General features: G+C 33.1%; 1 protein-coding gene across 7 annotated transcripts in view; it reads left to right on the top strand.

Annotated features, from left to right (window-relative positions):
- SOX6 (SRY-box transcription factor 6) overlaps positions 1 to 25,113 on the top strand; it is a 306,844-nt gene that overhangs the window by 65,588 nt on the left and 216,143 nt on the right. For all 7 annotated transcript variants that reach the window (XM_084254042.1, XM_084254038.1, XM_084254044.1 and 4 more), the window contains exon 3: positions 20,600 to 20,689. In XM_084254042.1, coding sequence (XP_084110168.1) covers positions 20,600 to 20,689 — 90 coding nt within the window. The remainder of the gene's footprint in view (positions 1 to 20,599; positions 20,690 to 25,113) is intronic.

Here is a 25,113-nt window from a genome sequence, read left to right as displayed (position 1 = left end):
CATTGTTCATGTTTAAACAATATTTGCTTCCCCCCACCCCCTCAGGTGTAGTCCCCATAGAGTTTCCTTCACCAGTGCACATGTGCACCATCACTTCAGTCCCCTGTGCTCCTCCCTCCCTCCCTCTGATCCCTCTCCCCTCTCCTCCCCTGCAGGATGTCTCTGATTTATAATTGTCTGTTTTTGCTTTGGTGTGTTTTGTACTGTTATTATTTTTTTACACTGATGTCTTATTGGGTTCCCCTATATTCGTGCTATAAGTGAAACCATCCTATATTTTTCTTTTTCCTCTGGCTTCTTTCACTGAGCATAATTCCTTCTAGTTCCATCCATGTTGCTGTGAATGGCATGAGTTTATGTTTTTTGATTGCTGAATAATTGAATATTATAGAATTTTTAAAAATAATTATAAAGGAAGTATATTTTAGAAGCTATGCAATAAAGTAGTGAATAGAAGTGATTGTATAATTTTTTATCAATAACAATTAAAAAATGAAAATGGTCTCAATTCTAACATAAAAAAAACTAGGAAAAGGGCCTCCCCCGTGGTGCAGCGGTTGAGTGCTGGGTTGCGAGGCTGCCTGCAGCCTCTGCAGCACCGGTTGGATCCCTGACTGCCAGGCGAGGGTCCCACATGGCACGCAGACCTCTCCTGCGGTGCCCGCTGCTCCCCTCAGCAGTGTACTTCATCAGTCTGCCTGCTCTGCTCTGCTCTCCGCTCTGCCTCTGTTGAATTCTCTCACCCTCCCGCGCTTCTGACTGTACCCAGTGCTTGTATAAAAAAAAAAAAGTCCAAAAAAAAAAAAAAACCAAACAACTAGGAAAAAACCAATTGATAAGCCAAAAGAAACCACAAATAAAAAATGAAATAATAAGGATAAAAGCAGAAATTGGTGAGGTAGAAAATTTAAAAATAACTGGCTTAATTAGTAATAAAATATCATTAAAATAAAAATGCAAACCACTATCTGAATTAGTCAAGAAAAATATGGTAAAAGCAAAAATATACAGGATATCGAGTGACAAGGGCAAATGACAATACAGAAGTCATAAAATCCAAAGGTGTCACTTTTCATACTTGTGTACAAATAAATTGGAGAATCTCGGTAAATGGATAATTTGTGGGATGCAGGAAAATAGCACGAAATGCATATGTTAGGAAAGAAAAAGTATATAAAATCTATAATCATGTTTTCATCTAGAAAACTGGAAAATAACCCAGAAAGTTAAAGCAAACAAATTGAAGTGACAAATTACCAAAACTGACCCCATTAACAATAGAAAACTTAAAGGGATTAATTTGTATAGAATAAATAGAGAAAATTAGTAAGGAAATTCCTACAAAACAGTAGGCTCAGAAGGAGTCACAGGGGAATTCTACCAAATCTTGGAACATTAGATGTACCCAATGCTCCATAAATCATTCCAGAGTTGGGAAATGGAGGAGAACTTCCTAGTTATTTTTATGAGGCAAATATAAATTTATGCCTAGGCTGATATAGTATTATAAAAGTAAATTATAGATGAATATTATTTATAAATATTGGAAAATCACCAAATAAAATATTAGCATATATAATCAAATAGAACATTAAAAACAGATTATGCCCTGAGCAAGCGGAATTATGCCAGGAATGCAAGTTTGGCTCAATATTATGAGTTTCCTCAATAGAATCACTCTACTAATGGATATGAGAAACATTAATGGGATTATCACTATAAATGCTGAAGAAGCCTACAACACAACTTAATACTGATTTTTGAGGAAAAATACTCAAGAAAATAGGAACAAGATGATTCTTTTTTTGGTGGTAAAATATATGTAACAAAATTTGGCCATTTTAACTATTTTCATATTTACAATTCAATATACACAATTTTATACAATTGTCACCACTCTTTTCAAAACTTTTCATTCTCTCAACAGTAACTCTGTGATCATTAAAGCAATACCTCACCATTCTCTTTTCTTCCCACACCCTGTAAACTAACCCATTTTCTGTATCTGGAGCTATTCTACCTATTTCATATAATTGGAATCCTTCAATTTTTGTCATTTTGGTATTATTTATTTTACCACAAGTTTCATCCATGTGGTAATATTTATCAAAACTTCATTCCTTTTTGTGGCTAAATAATATTCTGTTTTGTATATTACAACTTATATGTATGTTTCTCTGCATGTATGTATCACATTTTGTTTATCCATTTGCGCTCATCTGTGAATAATGTTTACATGAACATTGGCATACAAAGACATGTTTTGGACCTTGTTTTCTATACCTTTGAGTGTGAACTTGGGAATGTAATTGTTGGGGCATATGGTAATTCCATATTTGCCATTTTGTTGACCATTATTACCATACTGTGCATTAGATTTCCAAAACTTACATACCTACTAGTTGCAGGTATCATTCAGACCAAAAGATGTACATAATCTTTGAATATTCAGACCTTATGAATTTTCAGAACTATATTGTTGGTGAGCTTGACTTGCCACTTAATGGTAAGAAATTAAGTATCCAATTTAATGTTCATGGAAGAGCCAAAACTTAGTTATTTTGTGATTGGTATCTCTGTAGTCAATTACACAAGGAGTATGGGTAGGCTTTCCTACACCAAGAAGCAATTCTCAGACACTAGCAGGGTCTCAGAGAATTCAACTCAATTCTAACAATATCTACTCAAAGAGAATGTCAGATTCCAAAGGTTAAGGGCCCAGTCTCCCAGAACCACTTTGGATGTTGACTACAACAAGTTCAGGCTGCCACCTGGACTTCTGATCAACCAACTCTACAATAGGAGATTTCCAAGACCCCACTTCAGACATCAGGAGCTTATGGAAATCCTATATTATGTGTACTTCTGCTGACTGGCTGTAAATCAGAGGTTCCTGGGACACCCTCTTAGGCTAAATAACTTTGCTAGAATGTCACGCAAAACTCAGAAACCCATTTACTCACAGAATCTCTGACTTATTATAAAAGATATTAAAGACATAAATCAATAGTTCAAATGAAGAAATGCATAGGGCAAGGTATGGGGAAAAGGCAAGGAACTTCCATTCCCTCACCAGGTGGGCCATTCTTCCCATATCTACTTAAGTTCACCAGCTAGGAAGCTCTCTGCACCTCCCTCCTCTTGGGTTTTTATGGAGGCTCTGTTACAAAGGCATGACTGATTAACTCAATGGCCTTTGGCAAGTGAACTCAACCAGCAGCTCCTCTCCCCTTCACAGAGGTCAAGGGGGTGAGATTGAAAGTTCCATTCTCTGTTCCAGCTGGTTTCCCAGGCAACCACCCCTCCCCACCTCCTCAGGTGTTTTCCCAAGTTACTTTATTAACATAACAAAAGACACCTTAACACTCTTGTATCTGTTAGGAGATTCCTAGGGGAGAGCTATGAACCAGAACTATGGATGAAGATGAAATACATGTATGAGCAATGTATTTTAGTCATCTTGTTATAGAGCAACCCCGATATTAAACAGGTTCCTGGCTGTGGGTCCTCACCCGCGTGCTTTAAAGGGACTTATGTATACTCTACTACAGACACACGCAAAAGGGTTAATAAAAGGTTTATTTACAAGAGAAAAAGAAATAAGGAAAATGTACATACAACTCAGGGAGAAAATAGGGAAATAAAGTCTTTAATGCGTCCTACCCCATCCGACGACCTGGAAACCCAAAGTCACTCTCAGAGCTGGCCAGATGCTGCGAGCTGGCTGAGAGCCCAAAAATGGAGAGCCCCCAAAGCCCACGTGTCTGCCTTTTGTATCCACCTGGCTGCTTAACCCCACCCTCAGGTCCCAGCCACCTTCCCTTTGGTGGTGATGGGATTTGGAGTTCCCAGTGTCTTTGGCTTTGACCTGGGGTGGGGGTGGAGTCCACAAAGCCTGTATGGAATTTGCTTTGGGATATCCTTTTCCCCCTAACAATCTGAATGACCAAATGTGTGTTTCTTATAAATATCAATATCACAGACATATGCCATGATCAACTTCCAGATTAGTTCGTAGCAGAATTCCCTCTGACTCTACTAATTGTTGTCTCATTTGAATGGATGATAAAGAGGCACACAGAGTTCATCTTGAAGTTGTGTTGGGGGACTGCTGAAAGAGCCTTTGTGCTCTCTATAATAAAGAGAACTGGACAATGTTTGGACTTTACACAGAACAATACTTGGTTGAGAATTTGCTGTCATTTTTCCTGTTTCCTCTCAAAAGAGTAAGAATGAAGGAGCATACTTTTAATTTGGCTTTCTGTGCCTACAACTTTTTTTCTTTTCAAAAGCATAATTTTAGCTTTTGTTCTCCTGTCACTAAAAATTAAATGTTGAAAATAAGGAAATATTAAAAATAATAAACAAGAATTTGTGTTTAAGTAGAAGTTTTCAAAATGCTTGTGATTACTTAATTGACTGCCCTTGCTGTGAGAAAGATAATTCTTGTAAAGACTAAGAGCTTTAGCCAGCTTGCTTTGAACTTACAAGCTATCATTCATCTCCTGATCATTTTTTTATTAAAAGCTAGTATTTCATTAAGAAAAACCACACAAAACTCCAGGATTTAGAACAGAATTCTATCAGAATTTCATGCTGCAGTGGACGGATTGATAAAGTGTTCTGGATTTGTCACTTTAAATTGCACGTTTGCCTGGGTTTTCTTCCTTGGAGCTCTACTCCAGCCTATTATTTACTACCTACTACCTATCTCTATATGCTGGGCATTTGGGATCTGTGTGAGTCCCTTTAAAATGTCTTCTTTGGTGCCTTGAGCATAGCCAGACATGCTGACAATGTAAGAATTGTAACAGGGTGGTCCCCAAGAAAGGGGGAGGTTCCCTGCCCCACCCAAGGGAGGGTGGAGCTGAGCAGGAAGAGGAGAAGCTGAAGAAGAGACTGAGGAAGGAAGCAGGATGGAGCCAGGAGACCTGGAGGAGGCGCATGGAGCCTAGAGACACGTGAAGAAACTGCGCTTGTCTTGTGGTCGTGGACTGGGTAACACAGATGTGGGTGAGACCCATGGAGAGGTGACCATGGCAGCTTTTATCTTAATGTTGATTTTGCTCTTTTCCTTCCGGGCTTGTTTGGTTGTTTCTGACTCTTTTCTGTGGGTCCCCACTGGAAGATGCTTTAGACTTGTGGCAGGCTTTGGGGCCTTGCTCTGGGCCAATCCCATATGGATGGAGTTTTACCCACGAGGGGATGGGTAACTTTGGGTGCTTCATTTAGAAACTGGACTCTTTGCCTTACCTGTCTTGTTTCCTAGTTCTATTAAAGATCCTTCCCATTAAAGTCGCATATGTTTTGTGTTGATGTGGTGGATGGCAGAACCCATTTAGAATGGGCAGGTTTGCGGGGCTTGGGCTGCCCCTCTCCCTGTCCTATAACAGATTGAACTGAAATTTTTTGCAGAACAAATGGTAAATAATTACATAAAATAACCAGTATTAAGTATACAGAAACTATTTGGTTATTCTAAGGATCTCAGTAAGATTTACTGTATCCTAAATTTTCTTAACATTCATTCATTTTCATTGATTCCACATATTTTTATTTAGTGCGTACTATAGTCACTATATATACTTTACATAGGAATCTTGCACGTTTTGTAAATTTATTGCTTTAAAATCATTTTCCATTTTTTACAAATATATGGAAGTAAATGTATTTTTTGTATCTCATATTCAGAGATCTTGCTAAATATACTCATTTCTAAGAGTTTATTTTAGGCTTTAAAATTATTTTTAATTATACAATCCTTGGTGAATAGTGAATTTTGTTTTTATTTTCTACTGTATATACTGTTTTAAGTAGGTAAATTATTTTTTAGAGCAGTTTTAGATTCATAGTGAAATTAAATGGAAAGTATAGAGTTCTCACACATGCAGAACTTTCCCCACCATACATGTCTTACTCTAGAGGAGTATGTTTGCTAAATCCACACTGACACATAATTATCATTCAAAGTTTACATTACTATTCATCCTTGAACAATCTGTGGTTTTGACATCAGTTCAACATTGTAGTATCATTCTTTAGTTTCTCTGGCTAAATATCCTCTGCCTTTTCACCCCTTTACCCCCCATAATCCCTGGCAACCACTAATCATTATGCAGTCTCCACGGTTTTTCCTTTTCCAGAATGCCATATATTTGGAACCATAAATATGTAGCTTTTTCACATTAACATTTAAGATGATAATTACATAGTTTGATTAGGATCTACCATATTTGTTACTATTTGTTCTTTTAGTCTTAATTTTATCTTCTACAATTTTTCTGCCTTTTTTGTGGTTTGTGTAGAGCAATTTTTATGATTTCATTTCTTTCCTTTCCTAAAATATTAATTACATTTCTTTTTTAAAGTTTTGTAAAGTGATAACCTTGGAAATTGTAATATATGTGACTATACTAGTCTACCTTCAAATAACACAATATGACTTCACAGATAGTACAAGCACCTGAAAAAAACAAAATATAACCAATTCCTACCTCCCTTATTTTGTATCATTGCTATTAATTCATTTCACTTGAACATTAAGCATGCATATACTCTGAAGTATGGATTTATTCTAGGTATGCAAAACTGGCCCAACACTCAAAAATTAGGCCATTATGTTTCATACATAATAATCGAATGCGTTGTTTCAATTATTTTGAATAAATTTATCTGTTAAAGGATAAGAAAAATAAAATTTTCTATTTTACCTTCATTTATTTATTCCCTAATGCCTTTCTTTTCCCTCATTATATGGATCTTAGATTCTGACCTATATATTTTTCTTTTAACATTTCTTGCAAGTCAGGTCTATAGGTACTACTATATTACCTATTTTTTTTTTAGTCTTAGAAAGTTTTTCTTTATCTTCACTTTTGAAGGATAGTTTTGGTAGGTATAAAATTCTAGGTTAGTCTAGTGCTATGAGTAGACCTCATCTTTTGGGTGAAACTTCTGGACTATGCACTTCTCAGTCCTTCTTCTGCCTTAGGTGAGACACTTTGGCTGGATGTGCCTGGAGCTGGGTATTTCTCTTACTCCAACATGGAAGACGAGAGAAAACAAGAGTTGGATATTTCACTTTCTAGTGTAGTTAGACTGATAAATCTCTTCCCTAATACGTTCTCTTTAGATAGTTTCAAGGGCAGGCCGGGTTAATAACAGAATGCTCTAGGATATTTCACATTATTTATTTTCTCATCTACCCACTGAAAGCATGAAGGGATTGTTCTTTAATATTTGCTCTGAGAAATTGGTAGAATACTTGGAGGTAAAACTCACAAAAGTGTGCATATTTGTTCCTCCACCCCCACTGTGACTGGTCCTCCCTGGAGTTTTTCTACTTTTGAATTGTTCACACTGAGCCTCTAATGATTTTCAATTATAGCTTAAATTATCCTATATTGACCCAGATTTCCATGGACATTTATTCTCATGAATTTCTGATCTGATAATTTTAGATTCTCTATATCTCCTGTCTTTCTCTCTAAAACTTATAGGAGTGATTTGTTGTCTGACCTCACTTCTCTGACAGAGCTAAGAAGAGTTTTGATTTTTTAGTTTCTTCAACTTTTTAATTGTTAGAACAGAGCGGCAACTTTTAGACTCCTTTACATGCTAGACTGGAAATCAGAATTTTGTTATGTCTGTTTATCTATCTATCTATCTATCTATCTATCTATCTATCTATCTATCTATCTATCTACCTACCTATCTACCTTCCTCCCTCCCTCCCTCCCTCCCTCCCTCTTTTTCTGATCTTATTTTTCTACCTAGGATTGTAAGGACATTGTTGAACAGAATTGTCATATTTTTGTCTTTCTCCTGAACTCATCTGTCAAAATACTTATTTACTCATTGACTGCTGAGAGTTTTTTTTAAATCATGAGTGGGGTACTAAGTATTGTGATTTATTGGCATCTATTGTAATGGTCATGCAATTTTTTACCTTTATTATAATATGCACTATATTGATTGACCTTTGAAACTTTAGACAAATTTATATTCCTGAAGTAATTCCCAATTAGTCTTTTTAAAATATATTGTTGATTTATATTTGTTAAGGGTTTTTGCACTTATTCTTATGAGGGAGATTGTTATGTAAATTTCTCTCATAATGTACTTGTAAAAATTTTGCATAACATGAATTGGGCAGATTTTCATCTTTTCCTGTCTCTTTATGAACTTGTATAATATTTGGTACTATTTCTTCCTTGAATGTTTGGAAAAGTTGGCCAGTGTAGCATCAGGGCCTGGAGTTATATCTGTGGGAAGGTTTTTAATTATGAATTCAATAACTTTAGTGGATATAGAACTATTTTTATTTTCTATTTTAGTAAATATATTTTTCAAAGAATATTTGTGTAATTAAATTTTGATTTTATTATAATGAAGTTGTTTATTTTCTTATAAATATCTACAGGTATAGAACAAAATCTTTTTTATTATTACTAACATTTTGTCTATCTTTATAACTTATTTAGTCATAGTTGTAATTTCTGGGAGGAGTCTAACAGTGATGGGAACTAAAAAGAGAAAGAACTCCAAAAATCTTCTCAGGAGTCCTCTAGATTGTTTAGCTAAGTACTAAGTGGCACATGAATAGAATATGACTGCTCGAGCCTTGGCAAAGAGCAGCTCCTCGAAAAGAAAAAACTGGTAAATTACAAAGTTGTCATGGCTCACACATCATTGAAAAACATTTAAGTTTCCTTTTGCTACAGTGGGATATCTCCGTTGAATACCCATTGCTTTCATTAAAGAACTTCAAATGCCACACATTTGGAGTGAGAAGTTAACCCTACACTACAGGCCGCCCCATAAATATCACAGCAAGCTTAAAAAGAAGCCCCAACAGGGTCTAGGTTATCTGTGATTAAATGAATGCCCATAAGAAGAAATTAGAGCTCTTATAGTAAGAGAACTTTTAAATAACCAGGAATGCCATGTACATCTTGTCCAGTACCCAATGAAAATATCGGACTTATGAAGAAGCAAGAAAATGTGACCTATAAATAGGAAGTCAGTCAATGCAAAGAGAAACAGAAATTATAGACATGATAGAATTAGCAATGACTAAAGTAGCCATTATAAATATACTAAGGTATTTAAAGGAATATATTAGCATAATGAATACAGAAATTTCCATAAAAAAGTACATGCACAGATATATGAAGTAAAAAATACAATTCTGAGATTAAAAAATACTTGAACTTAAATGCAAATGATTAACTCTAGAGTAAGATGTTAGTAAAAATAAACACTAACCAATAAAGTCATCCAAACAGAATCACACGGAGGTGGAAAAGGCAGAAAAAATTGAGCTTCATAACTTGTGAGAAATAATACTTTATTATATATATATATTCAATTAGAGTACATAAAGAACTAGATCCCAAAGCATATTTGAAGAAGCAATTGCTGAGAAATATTTCAAATTTGTCAAAAAAAATATTAACCTCCACATGAAAAAGGATAAAGACAAAGAAAACTATATGTCAAAGCACACCAAAATTGAATTGTCAAACATGAATGAAAGAGAAAGAACCTTAAAAGCATCAAAGATACATAATATATAGTGAGTTTAAAGATAGAAATTACCCATGACTTCACATCAGAAAAAATACAAGTCAGAGGCATTAAAATGACATTTTTTGAAGTCCTAAAAGAAGGAGGGAAAGTCAGCCTAGAATCCTATAGTTAAAACTTAAGATAAAATACATTTTGACTAACAGAAGTTCAGAAAATTTGCCAGAATATATTCAATACAAAAAAAAATAAAACTTAAAGAAATTAAGCCACCCTGGAGCAAAAATAAATTAGATTTTTAGAATTTTAAAAGAAATGATATACCAGAAAGCAAACACAAAATAGTTATATTTATAATAATTTAGTTTTACTATAGGTGATTTTGTAGTAAAAACAATACAGATTTGTAACGGAGTGAAAAAGCAATATGTATGATAATGGTGATACCAAGATGGACTTTTAATTAATTAATTTATTTATTTATACAAGCACTGGGTACAGTCAGAGTGCAGAAGGGTGAGAGAATTCACCAGAGCCAGAGCAGGGAGCAGAACAGACAGACTGATGAAATACACTGCTGAGGGGAGCAGTGGGTGCAGCAGGAGAGGTCTGCACACCATGTGGAACCCTCGCTGGTGGCCAGGGATCGAACTGGTGCTGCGGAGGCTACAGGCAGCTTCACAGCCCAGTGCTCAACTGCTGTGTCACCACGGAGGCCCCAAGATGGACATTTTCAAGTTTCTTAACATTGTATTTGAAATGGTATGCTATTTGTTGGTACACTTTTAAGTTATGTATTGTAAATCCTTTATTGAATATTATAATAGTGAAATAAAGGAGTATAGTTAATAAATCAGTAAAAGAAGATAAATGCAATTTTAAAAAGTTAATTACAAATAAGGAAAGAAATGAAAAGGAACAAAGATGTAAAATATGTGTAGAGTGGTGAGATGGCAGACTTAAACTATATTAACTGTAATTGTATTAAATGTAAAAGAACTTATCACATCAATTTTGAAAGGCATAGATTTTCAGATTAAAATAAAAAACAAAATTCAATTAATATGCTGATTGTAGGAAGCGTAGTAGATACAAAGATAGATAGGTTAAAAGTAAAAGAAGAGGCAAAGCTGTAACATGCAAACACTAATGATAAAAAAAACTGAAGTGTCTATAGTAATATAAAAGTATACTTCATAAAAAGACTTCAGAGATAAAGAAGTATTTTGTGATGATTAAAGAACCAATTCATCAAGAATATCTAACATTCCTAAATGTGTGTCCATCTAAAAATACATGTTCAAAAATACATGCAGTGAAAGCTGATAGAACTGGAAAAAAAAATGGAAAAGACAAATTCACAATCCCATTACCGGAGATTTCAACATTTCTCTTTAGGAATTTGAAAACAAATACCCAGAAAATCAATAAGAAAATAGATGATCTGCAAAACACTATCTATCAACTTGACCTAATTGACATGAATAGAGCACTCTACTCAAAAGCTACAGAATAATCATTCTTTTCAAGTGAATATGGAAAGTCTGCCAAGAAAAAGTATACGTTGGGCCATAAAACATCTCAATAACAGAAAAGGATTAGAATATAGACTATTTTTCTCTAACTATAGTGGAAATAATTTATAAATAGATAAAAGAAAGTTTAAAATATTCCCAAATATTTACCAATTAAACCACATACTTGAAAATAAACCATGTCCCAAAGACAAAAGAACAAGAAAATTATTAAATATATTTAAATGATTGATTATGAAAACGGCCTAACAAAAGAAGGTGGGATGAAGCTAGAACAATACTTAGAGGGAAATTCATAACTTTAAGTGTTTATATGAAAAATAATAAAGGATTAAAATTATTCTATATATTCCAGACAAATCCAATCAAAATCCAAGCTCCTTTTCTTTTCTTTTTTTTACAGGCAAGATGATTCTAAAATTTAAATGGAAATCCAGAGGACCTGAGATAGACAATACATTAGAAATAGCAAATCTGGAAGATTTATTCTGTGTGATTTCAATACCATAAAGCTACAATAATCAAAATGTTTGGTGTTGGTGTAAGGATAATGAATTTACCGGTAGAAAAGAATAGAGAATCCAAAAGTAGACCTACACATACACACACACATCTATGTACACACACCAGTTATTAGATTTCCAGTAGCAGTGTCAGATAATTCAGTGGGCAAAGGATAATATTTTCAACAAATGATCCTGTATCAACTGGATATCCATATAAAAGAAAGCCTATCCTTTATCTTACAGTGTGCACACTCACAATAGATGATAGATATAAAAACCCCCCACATTTTAAAAAGAAATGCAGTTTTTAAGTGGGATAAAGATATATTAATAAAAGTACTTATAAATAAATTTTTTACATTAGCTTTATTTCTAATAGCCCAGAAATGGTAATAATCCACATGTCCACAAACAGATGAATGAATAAACAAATTGTAGATATGTGTACTATGGAGAACTACTCATTATTAAAAGGACCAAATTACTAGGACATTCCCACATCACTGGAATCCCAAAAATTATGTGATAATTGAAAGAATCATATCAAAAAAAGTAAAATAGTATATACTTTCATTTTTATAAAATTCAAGTATAGACAAAATTATTCTATAATCGTAGAAATCAAATCAGTGGTTTCCTGGGGCAAGGTGCATGGATTAGTGACTGAAAGGGAATATAAGATAACATTTTGGAGATGTTCTGTATTTTCCTTGAATGGAACCACAGGACTCTATAATTTGACAAAATTCATCAAATTTGCATTTAAGATGGGTGCATTTATTATATGATGTATATGAAATTGTTTCATCAATATTTTTAATAAAGAAAACCAAAATAATACTGTCACTACTTGAAATGCAAAAATGTGGTCTTTTTTAATATATTAAGGAATTCTAGTACTTACTGTGTGCAGAGCTCTGGGGTAAGCATAGTGAAGAATACAAAGTGCTATCAGAAAAAATCTCTGATCATTAAGGAGTTTAATATTTAGTTAGGATTATGTGATATGAATTTGACCATTATTATCGTAGTAGTAGTTGATGTAGAAGAAAAGTTGTGAAATTCATAGTGAAATGAGTTGCTACATGAAAAAAGATATTAAAAAAGCACAGTGCCTGATACCTACTATGTGCTTGGTAGGTTTCATTTTGCTTTGAATTGATGAATCAAGGCATACTTGCAGAGGTGGTATTTAATGTAGATACAGCTGAACAGGAGAAGGAGGTTTTGTTTGTGTCATGAAGTGGGAAGGCTTTCATGTCAGGAAGATATGACAAAAGATGTGGAAGTGAAAAATCTTAATGTGTACATAGGAGAGGGCTAAATGTTTGAAGCACTCAAATAGAATGAAGAATTTTATGTAGGAGAAATAATAGCAGATGATGACTCATTAGAGTCAGACTATGAAGGATCCTTAAATCAAGTTATAGAGTTTAATCTTATTTTAAATTCTTTCACTGATTTCAAATTCATACATAAAACAGATAAAAAGGAATATTGTACCAATTAAAAAAAACTTATTTTACAAGTTCATTTTGTAACATTAAATATAAAATCAATTAACCAGGACACCAAAGTTATTTTGATGAGTACAAAACTGAAACTAAGGCCTGCTGACCTCAGATAGGTTTTTCTTGTTTTGTTTTTTTATTTTTTTGCTTTTTCAAATGAGTCTCACTTCCACTTTATTTCTGCTGTATTTTTGTTGTCATTGCACCATATTCAGAAAACCCTAATTCAAATACCTAATAATTGTAAATAGCAGTCCTATAACAGTTTTACCGTAAAGACTTTACATATCTTGGGCCTCCCTGGTGGCGCAGTAGTTGAGCGCTGGATTGCGAAGCTGCCTGCAGCCTCTGCAGCACCAGTTTGATCCCCGGCCACCGGGTGAGGGTCCCACATGGTGCACAGACCTCTCCTGCCACCCGCTGCTCCCTTCAGCAGTGTTATTTCGTCAGTCTGTCTGTTCTGCTCCCTGCTCTGGCTCTGGTAAATTCTCTCACCCTCCCGTGCTTCTGACTGTACCCAGTTGCTTGTATAAATAAATAAATAAATAAATAAATCTTAAAAAAAAAATTAGCAACATTCCTCATTTAAAAAAAAAGACTGCATATCTTTCAATAAATCAAGAGATTTATTTCAAGTTTTGCATAATAGATGTTTTAACCTGATAGTACAAGTTAATACAATGGTGATTTCCAGTGTGTTAAAAAATTGGAACATAACACATTTGCATATATAAGACACATTTTGTTATGGTTTCCATGTTGTTCAGATTTTTGTAAAAATTACACTGACAAAACCCTTAAATAGCTTAAGCAAAACCAGTATTATATTGGGTTATATTACCAAGAAACCCAAGAGTACAATTTAGCTTTAGCTATTTTGGAATGTGTTTACTAATATGAAATAAAAGAGTTTTTTTCTCTACTTACACTAATCTTTTTTGCTCTCTGTATTTTTGGCTTCATCCACTCTTACTACAGAGAGATTCTCCATCTCCTAACTATGTGATAGGGAGGATGGCCAGGACACTCAGAGGTCTATTTACTTATAGTTTCTATCAATAACATGGTCACAGTCGAGAGCTTTTCCAGATTGTTCCAGCAGAGAATTCTAACTGAGTCCAATTTCTCTCTGTAGCTGGGAGGAGCAGTAAGAGGCAGGGAGTAGAGCATTGTGATTGACAACTCCATCAGGACATTTCCTAAGGAAATAAAACAAAAGCATATGGAGATAGAAGGTACATGAAAATTGTTTCTATAGTCTAATTCAGCTTTTAAAAAACTATCAAATATGTATTTGAAAAGTGAAAATGAAACCAAACATTTGTGGAACCCGAAGAGCAGTGTCCTATGTTATGTGGTTTGAAAATGTTAGCTTTCATCAATGGTGCAGCAGGGTTATGAGTAGGGTTATGAGAAGATGCCATGCTGAGCAATATTTTAGCAATAAGAACAGCTGTAGTTTCTAATAGGATATTTTTATTCCATTAAAATAGTGGTATATTTGAAGGTGTCATGGACAATGAGCTACAGTGATAAACTAAGATCTCAGTCTGCACATATAATTCTTGTATATAAAAATAAAAATTCAAAAGGGGTCACTTTTTGAATTCAACAGTATTTTTAAGTAGCATCTTAACTATTCTTAGTAGATGGTTTTCGGGAAAGGAAAACTTTTAGTTCGAACACAATAATCCATTCTGGAAAAGAAAATGTGAGAACAGGAAGAGCAGCATACTGGAGTGTGTGAGGAAGAATTGACTGTTGAACACTCTTGACCTATACTGCTACACATCGACATTTTAACATTCCTCTCCAAATAAAGTGCTTCATCTCATTTCTGAAACAATAATAGGTATAGTTATTTCTTTTCCCGCTATTGGATGCTATATTGTGGAGACTATAAATCTGATGTTCAAATGATTTATTGAATGTTATTTTAGTAAAAACAACACTGACTCAGACTCCGGGCTATGTTACTATTTGACCTCAGGGGAGGTAAGGTAACTTCTTTATCTTGACTTTGTTTCCTTCTTTCTGAAATGATGATGTTCCTCTTAATGAACTCTGAAGTTTCTTCCAACTGTAGCAGTAGGCTGTGATTCTCCGAATCACCACCTAGATATTTCCCGTGTTTTCTATATCAGTATTTGTAGTAGTTGAACATTGATGGATATGGGAGAGGAATTTAGTTTTGAATGTGTCCTAGATGCTAACCAGTGTTGGAAAGCAGATAAAAGAGATATCTCTCACCTATGCATGTAGAACATTGTGACTTCCACAAATGCATGGTCAGTGCCAGTTTTAAGTGGTCCCTGTAGAAAATTATCAAAGAATGATAATAGTATAGAGAGAGACTGTAGCACCTAATGTGATGATGTCTATGTGAATATTTCTGGCAAGTTTAAATTGTGGGGATTTTTCCCCCAGATGAACATGCCAAAATTTTGCTTTTAACAGTTCTAATGATACTTGTCAATAGGTTACTTATCTCTGTCTCTGTCTGTCTGTTTGTCCCTCTTTCTCTCCCCTACACACACACACACACACACACACACACACACAGTATATTATCTAGTAAAGTGATTGTGGAATTAACATTTTTTTTTTCCTGGAAGGAATATATCTGATTTAATGACCAAAACATTTTAAGGCAGCACAACAAAATTTCACAGGAACTAAATCTATTTCTTCACACCGATCATGCATGTTTTACTCAAGCATTGAGTCATTAGCATGTTTATAATGGTTCTAATTTAGCACAACATTTTCTGAATTTTATCCTTGAGTCATTTACAAATTGTTCATATTGAATAAACAAAGGAAACAGATTGCATTTTATACTTAGTAATTTATCTCAAAGAAGAGGGGAGGGTTAATTGTTTTAAAGTTTTGGTCTGTTTGGGGAAGTGAGCCTGCTTTTTCATTGCTAGGCATAAATGCCATTTCTCATTTTGGGGGGAGAGTTGGGGGCTATGGAGGAGTAAAATGAAAAATTAGGACAAGATTGGCCACTCCCAGAGGGGAGTATGGAGCAAAAGGGGAGCTGGCACCAGATTATCCAAAACAGTTGGTGCATTCCTTAATGATCAAGTGCTTGAGAAGTCCAGCTCTTCCTGGCAGAGCATCTGTGTTGATGTTTATATCATTGCCCTGCTGTATGGGAAAGGCATGCTTTCTCTTGATGCTTGGCTAAAAATAGGATGGAATATAGCATTGTATGAGATATTTTAAGATAGCAAAAACATTTAAGAGGTTAAAGGTTTGGCTTTTGAATAAAAAAAATCAGTGATATGACTTGTGTTATTTCTTGCAGACTGAATTTTATCTAGAGTTCGTCAGTGATTCGAACTCTTGGTCAGACAAATCTAAGTTCATTTGATGCACACTGAAAAGCCCACTTTGCTGTCTTTTCTGTCAGCCTCCTTGCATGAAGCAGGCCTGAAAACAGCCTATATTTAAACCTCCCTGTTCATTTTGGAAGATTAGTTGTTTCACTGGAGAGAGGGAGCGAGAAGGAGAGCACCAGCAGTCGTCAGGCGGTGTGCTTTGTACGTTATAGTGACTTCAAAATAAAACTGGCACATTTTAGTGTCTAATTATTTTTAGTGAGCTTGGAGGGTTTTAATTAAAATTTAAGAGTGCTCTTCAAGCTCTCCAAGCTCCAATTTTATACCACTGTATTGTGGAGCACTTGTCACTGTGGAAAAATGTACAGTAACTGGCATGTGCCTCTCTGTTTCCTAATGAAAAATGTGGGATGGATGATCAGCAAGGATATAAATATATATTGTCAGAATTAGTTGTAAATCAAGGTCAAGGATACTTTGGATAAGTTCTTGGATAATAGAAAATTTACTGTACTTGAAAATTATGATTCTTACTGTAAAACAGGAGCAGCATCATTGTCTTTCCTCACTAAAATATTGCAAAGATATTTTGTCTGTCGTGTTTGTAATATTTTGGCATTTCTAACTTTATCAGTTTGAACTTAAGAGGAATAATAAATGTTTAGTCACAGGTAACTTGCTTTAAAGTAGAAAAAAGACTTTTCTCATGTCCTTTCTTCTCTCTCTCTCCCCCCTCTAGTTTTAATGATGATTATTGATTCTCTTTGACCCATTTGAAATACCTTTATTCTATGCAGAATAGGAGTTAATACTGGTGGTGCTTTGTTTAGCTAGGGATAATCTAAAATTGTTCCTAAAATATTGTCATATAGACTAGGAAATAAATATCTCATACACCCACCTCAAATTCCTCTTGTTTTATGAAATTTGTTAGCAGGCAAAATCATTACCAAGCTGTGATTAAGCATTCTTGACTTTCTTGACTTAAACCTAGATACTTAGGAAGAAGAAACATTGCTTTGTAATCCATTAGGCAGGATATTTATAAAAAGTTATTTCTGAATTTGTTTTCCTTAGAAAAAAAATTTCTTAAAAGAAAATCTTACATTTTTAAAGGAAAAGAAAAAGACTTGCAATTGCAAATCAATTTTTAGCATATCACACCATGTTATATCTTTGATTAAAATGTAAGTGAAAATTGATGTCCAGGTTTTGATTTTTAATAGTCCTAATTTTTTTTTACCTCCGTTGGGTTTTGCATTTATGCATCATCAGAATAGGGCAAAGTCTGATCTGATCAGACTTTGAAAAAGTCTGAAAAGCTAGTGTTTAAGGATGGCACAGGAGCATAAATAATTACTTTTAATTTGCATCCTTACCTGGGTATTATTTTCAGTGGAAAATTAAAAAACATAAATTTTCATTTAAACTTTTAACTACTACATAATTGCAAATCAGAATTTTTTTAGTGGTGACCATTGATTGTGACCTCTGTCTTTATGTTATTTATTAACATTCTGCATCTTCTAGTCTTTCCTCCCTCACTTTACTTGCTTTACATTACAGCATGGAGGAGCATACATAGTACTAACTGTGGTATGCCCTTAGAGGTTTGGCATAGATAATTAAGTGAAAAAGCTAAGAGTTTTTCAAGACACTGCCTCAGAGTTTTGAGTCTTCCTGGAATCTAGAATTGAGATAAACATTGATAAGATTGTATATAGTGACTTTTATTGTCCCGTAGATAAAGGCAATCAGTGTCTGTTGCTAAATATTTTCATGGGCTATAAATATAGACATGCAAAGCTGCTTGATTTTTCCCCCCCTTAGTTTCTTCCACTGAAGTGGGAACTCAACTAGATTAACTCAGCATTATGGTGAGGATTAATTTTCTAATAGGAATGTAAAATGCTTTGAAGTTATTAACCATTTTATTAATGAGTAGCTTTTATGTAAAGCTGTGTCCACATGGTTTGATTTATGTTTGAAGTGTGTGTTCCTGTTGTTCATATAGTTCTATTTTTCTCCCATGAAGTTTCAGCATTCTTTTTCTGGAGGTCTGAAAGATTTCAGGCCTATTTATAGAAATGAGAGGCTAAAATGCCTGTTTCACATTTACTGTGTATCTGATGCTAGTTTATGAAGTTTCTAGGAATTTGTGATCATTATTAGTAAATTAGGCTTTTGTCTTTAACCAATATAATATGTGCTTTGGCTCAACTTTTAACCAGACAAATTATGCTTTAGCATTTTTAACAGTGGTTACTGGTTTAGTGCAATATATAAAATATATGAAAAGGGTAAAAAACAATAAAAAGTAACTAAACTGGGTAAGATAGGATGTTAAAGACTTTTTGTTAATTATTCTTATCCGTGTTCTGATATTATATAAATCTCTCTCAGAGATGTAAATCCAAATTGAGATTATCTCTGATAGGCATGGCTTTGAAGATTTGCTTGACTCTCACATCTAGGATTTTCTTTTCTGTGACATTAGTAGAAAACAAAATTCATACTGAAAAAATTATACATTTTTTTCTCAATTAAAAAAAGTAGCAAAAAACCATTTTGGCAATTGAATATAAACTAAATATTTACAGATGCATATAGGCTCTGTCAGGTCACTCAGAATTTAATTTTTAATCATAATAGTAGGTTATCTGTTGAAGTCTAAGGAAATAATAAGGAAGAATGGAAGAGAAAAATACTGAAAGGAAGGAAAGATGAGGGAAGAAGTAAGGGAAGGGGCAGACAATTTTCACTTAATAGAATCAAGCTGACTTCTATTTAGGAAGAACTTCAACTTCTGTGATAGCTCAGATGGTTGCTCTTCATCAGCCATTTCAGGACACACTGATCTGGATTCCATCCATTCCCTGATTGATTGATCATGTCATGAACAAATGTTAATTATTTTCACCAATACTTTCTAACCATGCAGTGGTCTTCTCATCTTTTACGCAGAGCTCACTTTCTTTTTCTGCAGCTTATCTAGTTTCTAAAATCCTGTAGATCCATCTTGACCTTACTGTCATGCTGAAAAATTCAAGGAGGATTTAGAAGTTGGAGGAAAAAAAATGAAAGGGAAAATGCTAAAGAGATAGGTACTGATATGAGAGAGAAAAAGCACTTGGAATTGAAGTAACTATTTCAAATATAAATTTAAAAAGAAGTTATCGGAATTTTGACACTTGGAATGTTAAAGTTTAATGGGAGTATGCTTTGCACTAGGATTTAGTATTTAAATCTTCATTCTCCTTTGTAAAAGTGGCCTATTTCTTAAGATTTGAGTCTTAAAAAGTGGAAGTAAATAGTTGTAAGCAGAAACTAGTTGCAAGGCCATCTAAATAGAAAGGAAAAAAAAATAACTCATTGAGAAAAACTTGCTACTTACTAGTACATTCTAAAGTTTAAATTTCTGCAAATATTATGAATCTTTGTGGAAACAAGTATAATAATTCTATATTAACCAGTGCTATTTAGAGATACCGTAAGGAAACTAGTGGTTAAAAAAGCATTTTTTTTTTTTTTAAAAAAGCATTTTCTTTAAAAGAACATACTTCTCTCTTTAATGTAAGAAAAGTTTTAGCAGTTTTCATTACTTGGGGACAGAGGACATCTTAACTTTAATTTCTTTGCATTTTGCTCTAACGTGGAATTTTACAAAAAATGCCATATGTTTATTACTTTCTAACAGACTAATTGGTTATAAGTTGATTGACCTCTTCTCCCTTGAAGATTTGTCATTCTTTCTTGAATAGCACATGAATTTTGCTTGGAGTTAAAAAAAAAATAATGTGGATAAAAAGGAATAACGTCAGCTTAAACCTGTAAAAGAGTACCTTTTCCTGTTCTATTACTCTAAGAAACAATAATGCTGATTAATATTAGAATTACAAATATACTGCCAAGCTAATATTATTGAGCATTATCTTCCCCCACCCCAGGCAAAACTTAAATTTTTTTTTTTTTGGTAAAAATAGATTTAGTTGTATTTTATAATAGAACTATGCAATTATCTATATCCTAGGGATTAAAATAGCAACAAATGGTTTTGTACATTTTAAATGTGAGAATTTCTTTATAAACTGGCCTTCTGGATTTGAATTATTTTAATACTTGTAAAATATATTTATGTAATATTTTGAATACTTGCTTTTTTATTTTATTAGATTCCTCCTGTATGGAAAAACTACTTTCAAAAGATTGGAAGGAAAAAATGGAAAGACTAAATACCAGTGAACTTCTTGGAGAAATCAAAGGTACAATATTAAAATATCAAACCTAATAATGTAGAATATTTTTCTTTATAATAACACATTTGCTGTTTTATGTACCCTAACATTAAATTATAACTTCTAATCTTTGTTTATATATAAGAAGGAGGTAAAAGTACACTATTTCCATAAACTTTCATTCTTTGTAATGTATAAAGAATAAAATTTTAGTCCTCTCTTTGCATTAGTCTATAAATACAAAATTTATAGTATAAACTGCTTTATTAACTTATTTAATAAAGCAAGTATACTTTATGAAGTATGTATATAAATCATGTAGGGATGAAAATATATAAAGTATGAAAAAGAAAAATATGTTCAAAGTAAAGAAAAAATTAAAGAAAATTTAGTTCTTCCTGTTGAAATTATAATCATGACTTAATTTGTAAATTCAAATCATTAATTGGAATTTCTTCTGATTAAAAAGGGTCAACTGTAACACATAAAAAAGGTTTGTAGAATGTGTTGCACATAATAAATTTTGGGTAGATTCTAAGGTCTGTTTACCTTGTTCGAATCCCAGTTCTGTCACTTAGATCTGTTTCTTAAATTTATTGTCTCTTCTTTTAGTCTAACATTTTGTCACCATAAATATTTTTATAGAAAATACACCAGTAGGGCCTCCCTGGTGGCGCAGCGCTTGAGCGCTGGGTTGCGAACTTTCCCTGTTTTGGATTTCTCATGTCTAAAATGGGGATAATAATATTACCTATCTCATAAACTCACTAAGAGTGTTAGTATCTGTAAAGCTTTTATTTTTTTAAGTTAAATTTGTCGGTCATTTATATTTCTATGTAACTATGTGATTACCTTTTTCCTCCTTCATAAGTGCGCATACTTCACTCACCATCTACCAAGCTTCCTGTGCCCACGCCCTAGCCCCTTGTTTTTGCTGTATTTTGTCATATGTTTTTATGTTATTTATATTCCATGGGTAGGAAGTTTTAGAGCAGTGCCTGGCACTTAAGAAAATATTCATGAGAGTAAATTATGTTCATTATTATTAACATGTCCATATAATCAAGTTTGATTAATCTAAAGCAGATTTCACAGGATTTAACATATCATGACCTCTGAACCTAATGAGGGTGAACATCTTTATTTTTGAAGTACTGTGATATTATTTTGAAACATGTTAAGAAGTGGACAATTCCTATAGATTATAGAGTTACCTCCCTATCAGTTACGAAGTATTACCTTAATAAAAAATCATTAAAAAAAGAAGTCATGTTTTTTATGTAACTCTCTGGTTGATTCCTCTATAAAGATGAAGAACTGTATTACTAGTTTTTGGTATCTTGAATAGAATCATGGTCATTCATGAATTCTGACAATTGTCCTCTACAGTCTTCACTCTGACTTGTATTAATAATTTGGGAATTTACAGTAGATTTCTGAGTTTATCAAACAAGTACAGGTGATTGATTGATTATGTCATGAACAAATGTTAATTATTTTCACCAATACTTTCTAACACCAATACTTTCACCAACACTTCCTATTAGTGATCAATGATATTTAAAATGAAAATTTGACAATAACTATATGATGAAAATGTTATTTTAAAGTAATTACAGAAAATTTCAGGGCATGTTGTGTTCAACTCAAAGAGAACATGAAGTCATTTCTTTCCCAATGAAAAAATAATAACTTCATTAATACTGTATCAACATCAAATGGAAATTGAATATTATTTAGGATTTCACTTCTTCCATTTTGAACTCATAAAGGCCATTGTTATTTTGGTAAAAAAGAAAATCAACGTATAACTGACAGTCAGGAAGAAAGTCATTAGTGACACATTCTGTGTCCAGCCACAGTAACATGATGTGTACTATCGTGCACGTCATAGTGTTTTTTTTTTTCCTTTCTAAAGCCATTGATTTTTATAACAGTGAGAACAGAAATGGTTTATGCAAAGGCAAGCTTTTGCCAGCATGAATGATGGGGGTCTTGCTTTCTTTTAGTAATGGAGAAATTAACATTTTATTATGTTATGATTCAGCATAGTTTTATGCTTTGGGCAATCTGCCATTCCCCACTTTTCATTTTATTTTTTATGTTGATAATCAGGTTAAAAAACAAAAAAACTAATCTTACTATATTTTAGATAAAGTATTTAAAATTCAAAAGTGATGAAATACATCAAAAATTAAACTTTTCAAATGTTTATTTTCTGAATTCTGTATGGGATGTGTAAACTTTCAATTGCTGTTCTTAGTTTTATGGGCATAGAAGATAAGATTCTTACTAAAGTTTTCATTTTGATTTTCTTAAATTTATTGTCTCTTCTTTTAGTCTAACATTTTGTCACCATAAATATTTTTATAGAAAATACACCAGTAGGGCCTCCCTGGTGGCGCAGCGCTTGAGCGCTGGGTTGCGAAGCTGCCCGTAGCCTCTGCAGCGCCAGTTCGATGCCCGGCTGCTCCCCGGCCACCAGAGGAGGGTCCCACATGGCCTGCAGACCTCTCCTGCCACCCGCTGCTCCCCTCAGCAGTGTACTTTAGTCCTTCTGCCTGCTCTGCTCCCCGCTCTGGTTCTGGTGAATTCTCTCACCCTCCCGCGCTTCTGACTATACCCAGTGCTTGTATAAATAAATTAATAAATCTTAAAAAAAAATACACCAGTAATATAATTAAAAATGAAAAAAATATTATTCAAATATTTGCTTCAACTGCTATTAAAACTCAACATATATTTTTAGTCTAGGTGAGAAGAGGCTAATTACTTTCCACCTAGATTATATATTTTTCTGAAATTTTAAAGTGACCCAAATACTATCTTTAAGGAGTATAGATCATTTCGTATTATTTGTATTTAATATTACATATCAAGCATTACATATTTTAATATATATCTTCTCATTGCAAAATTTATATATATTTTTACTACAAAACGTATAGAAACAGATGAAATTAGAATTGTTTCATTCTTCTTACAGTGTATATCCTTTCAATTTTAATTTATGTGTATATATGCCAATTTTTTTTCTTTTAAATTTTGAACTGTCCTTATGGTATTGCTTTTAATTTGTTTTTTTCCCACTTCATGACATATTGTGAATTTCCCTGTGAGTAGGTCATCTTCTAGTATCATTATTTTTTTTTAATGACTAGAGAGTTAATAAAAACATAAAACAGAAGTAAGATACTAGTAGGAAACCTCTAGATATGTGAAAGAATAATATAGTCACTTAGAAAATTAACACAATTTCTAGAAATTTGACATGATAATGAAGCATGATCAAGTGGTCAGATATACACTTCTGTACTAAGCAATTAGTTAATATTCACATTTTTTCTCACATGAAACTTTTGCAAAAATTCACATTGTATATTTTTCAAACAAGTTTCAACAAATTTCCAATAATTTGTATCAACAAGTTGCATTATTTAACCATAATGCAATTAAGTTAGCAATAAATAGAAAAAATTAATGGAAAGTAATTAAGTTCCTAATTGGAGAGAGGCTGGTGGAAGAATGGCTGGTGATATGAAGCAGGATTTTCCTTTCTATGCAGACTTGTTTTACATTGTCGTCAGTCTATAATTTTTTTTTGAAGAAAAAATTGCATAAAGTGAGGTTCTTGTAATTTAATTTAATCTTTTATTCCATATTTAAGTTGTTTTTGTTGTTTGTCATTCTAAACAGCACCTTGAACATGGAAACTTTTTATTAATACTTCCTGGCTTATCAGTGCTTATTTTCTTAGGATATGTTCCTCAAAAGTGAAAAATCTGGTTAAGAATATATTCTTTTTTAAAGGGCTTTTGGTTATTATTGCCATGCTACCCTTCAGAGAGGATATGTGTTCTGTTCAATCACCAACTTGTCTACAAGTGTTCTCCAGTCCTCGATAAAAATTATAAAAATTGCGTTGCTAGTTTGATGAGGAAAATAACATATTCTTGCCAATTTAATTTGAATTTTTTGTTATTGAATATGAAGAATTTTACGTACACTTTCTTTTATGAAATATTTCTTCGTGAATTACCTCTTAAAGTTTTCCTCTAAAGAATTATCTAGTTCTGATTTTCTAAGATTCTTGATTTATTGTATATTTTCCATTCTATATTCTTTTTGTTGCTGTGTTTAGAGATGCTCATGAATCTTGTCTTTATTTCTTTTACTGGTTCATTTTGTAATTTCCCATTATTAGCTATGGTCATTTTTCAATTATTTTTTTTCTCCTCTTCTTGAAAGTTATATATCCCTTTTTATATACCTTTTCTTACACTGTCTAGAATGTCAAGAATAATATGAAATAATAGAGGAGATAGCAAATATTTTGTGTAGTTTTTAATTTGTGGAATTCTCTTAAATATTTTACCATTAATTATTACATTAACTATTGATTTTATTTTTAATCAGTTAAAACCATTCTAGTTATAGTTTGTTAGGAGTTT

The sequence above is a fragment of the Talpa europaea genome (assembly GCF_964194135.1).
Source record: "Talpa europaea genome assembly, chromosome: 1".
In the NCBI taxonomy this organism is placed as follows: domain Eukaryota; kingdom Metazoa; phylum Chordata; class Mammalia; order Eulipotyphla; family Talpidae; genus Talpa; species Talpa europaea.
This window is presented reverse-complemented; position numbering and strand designations above follow the sequence as displayed.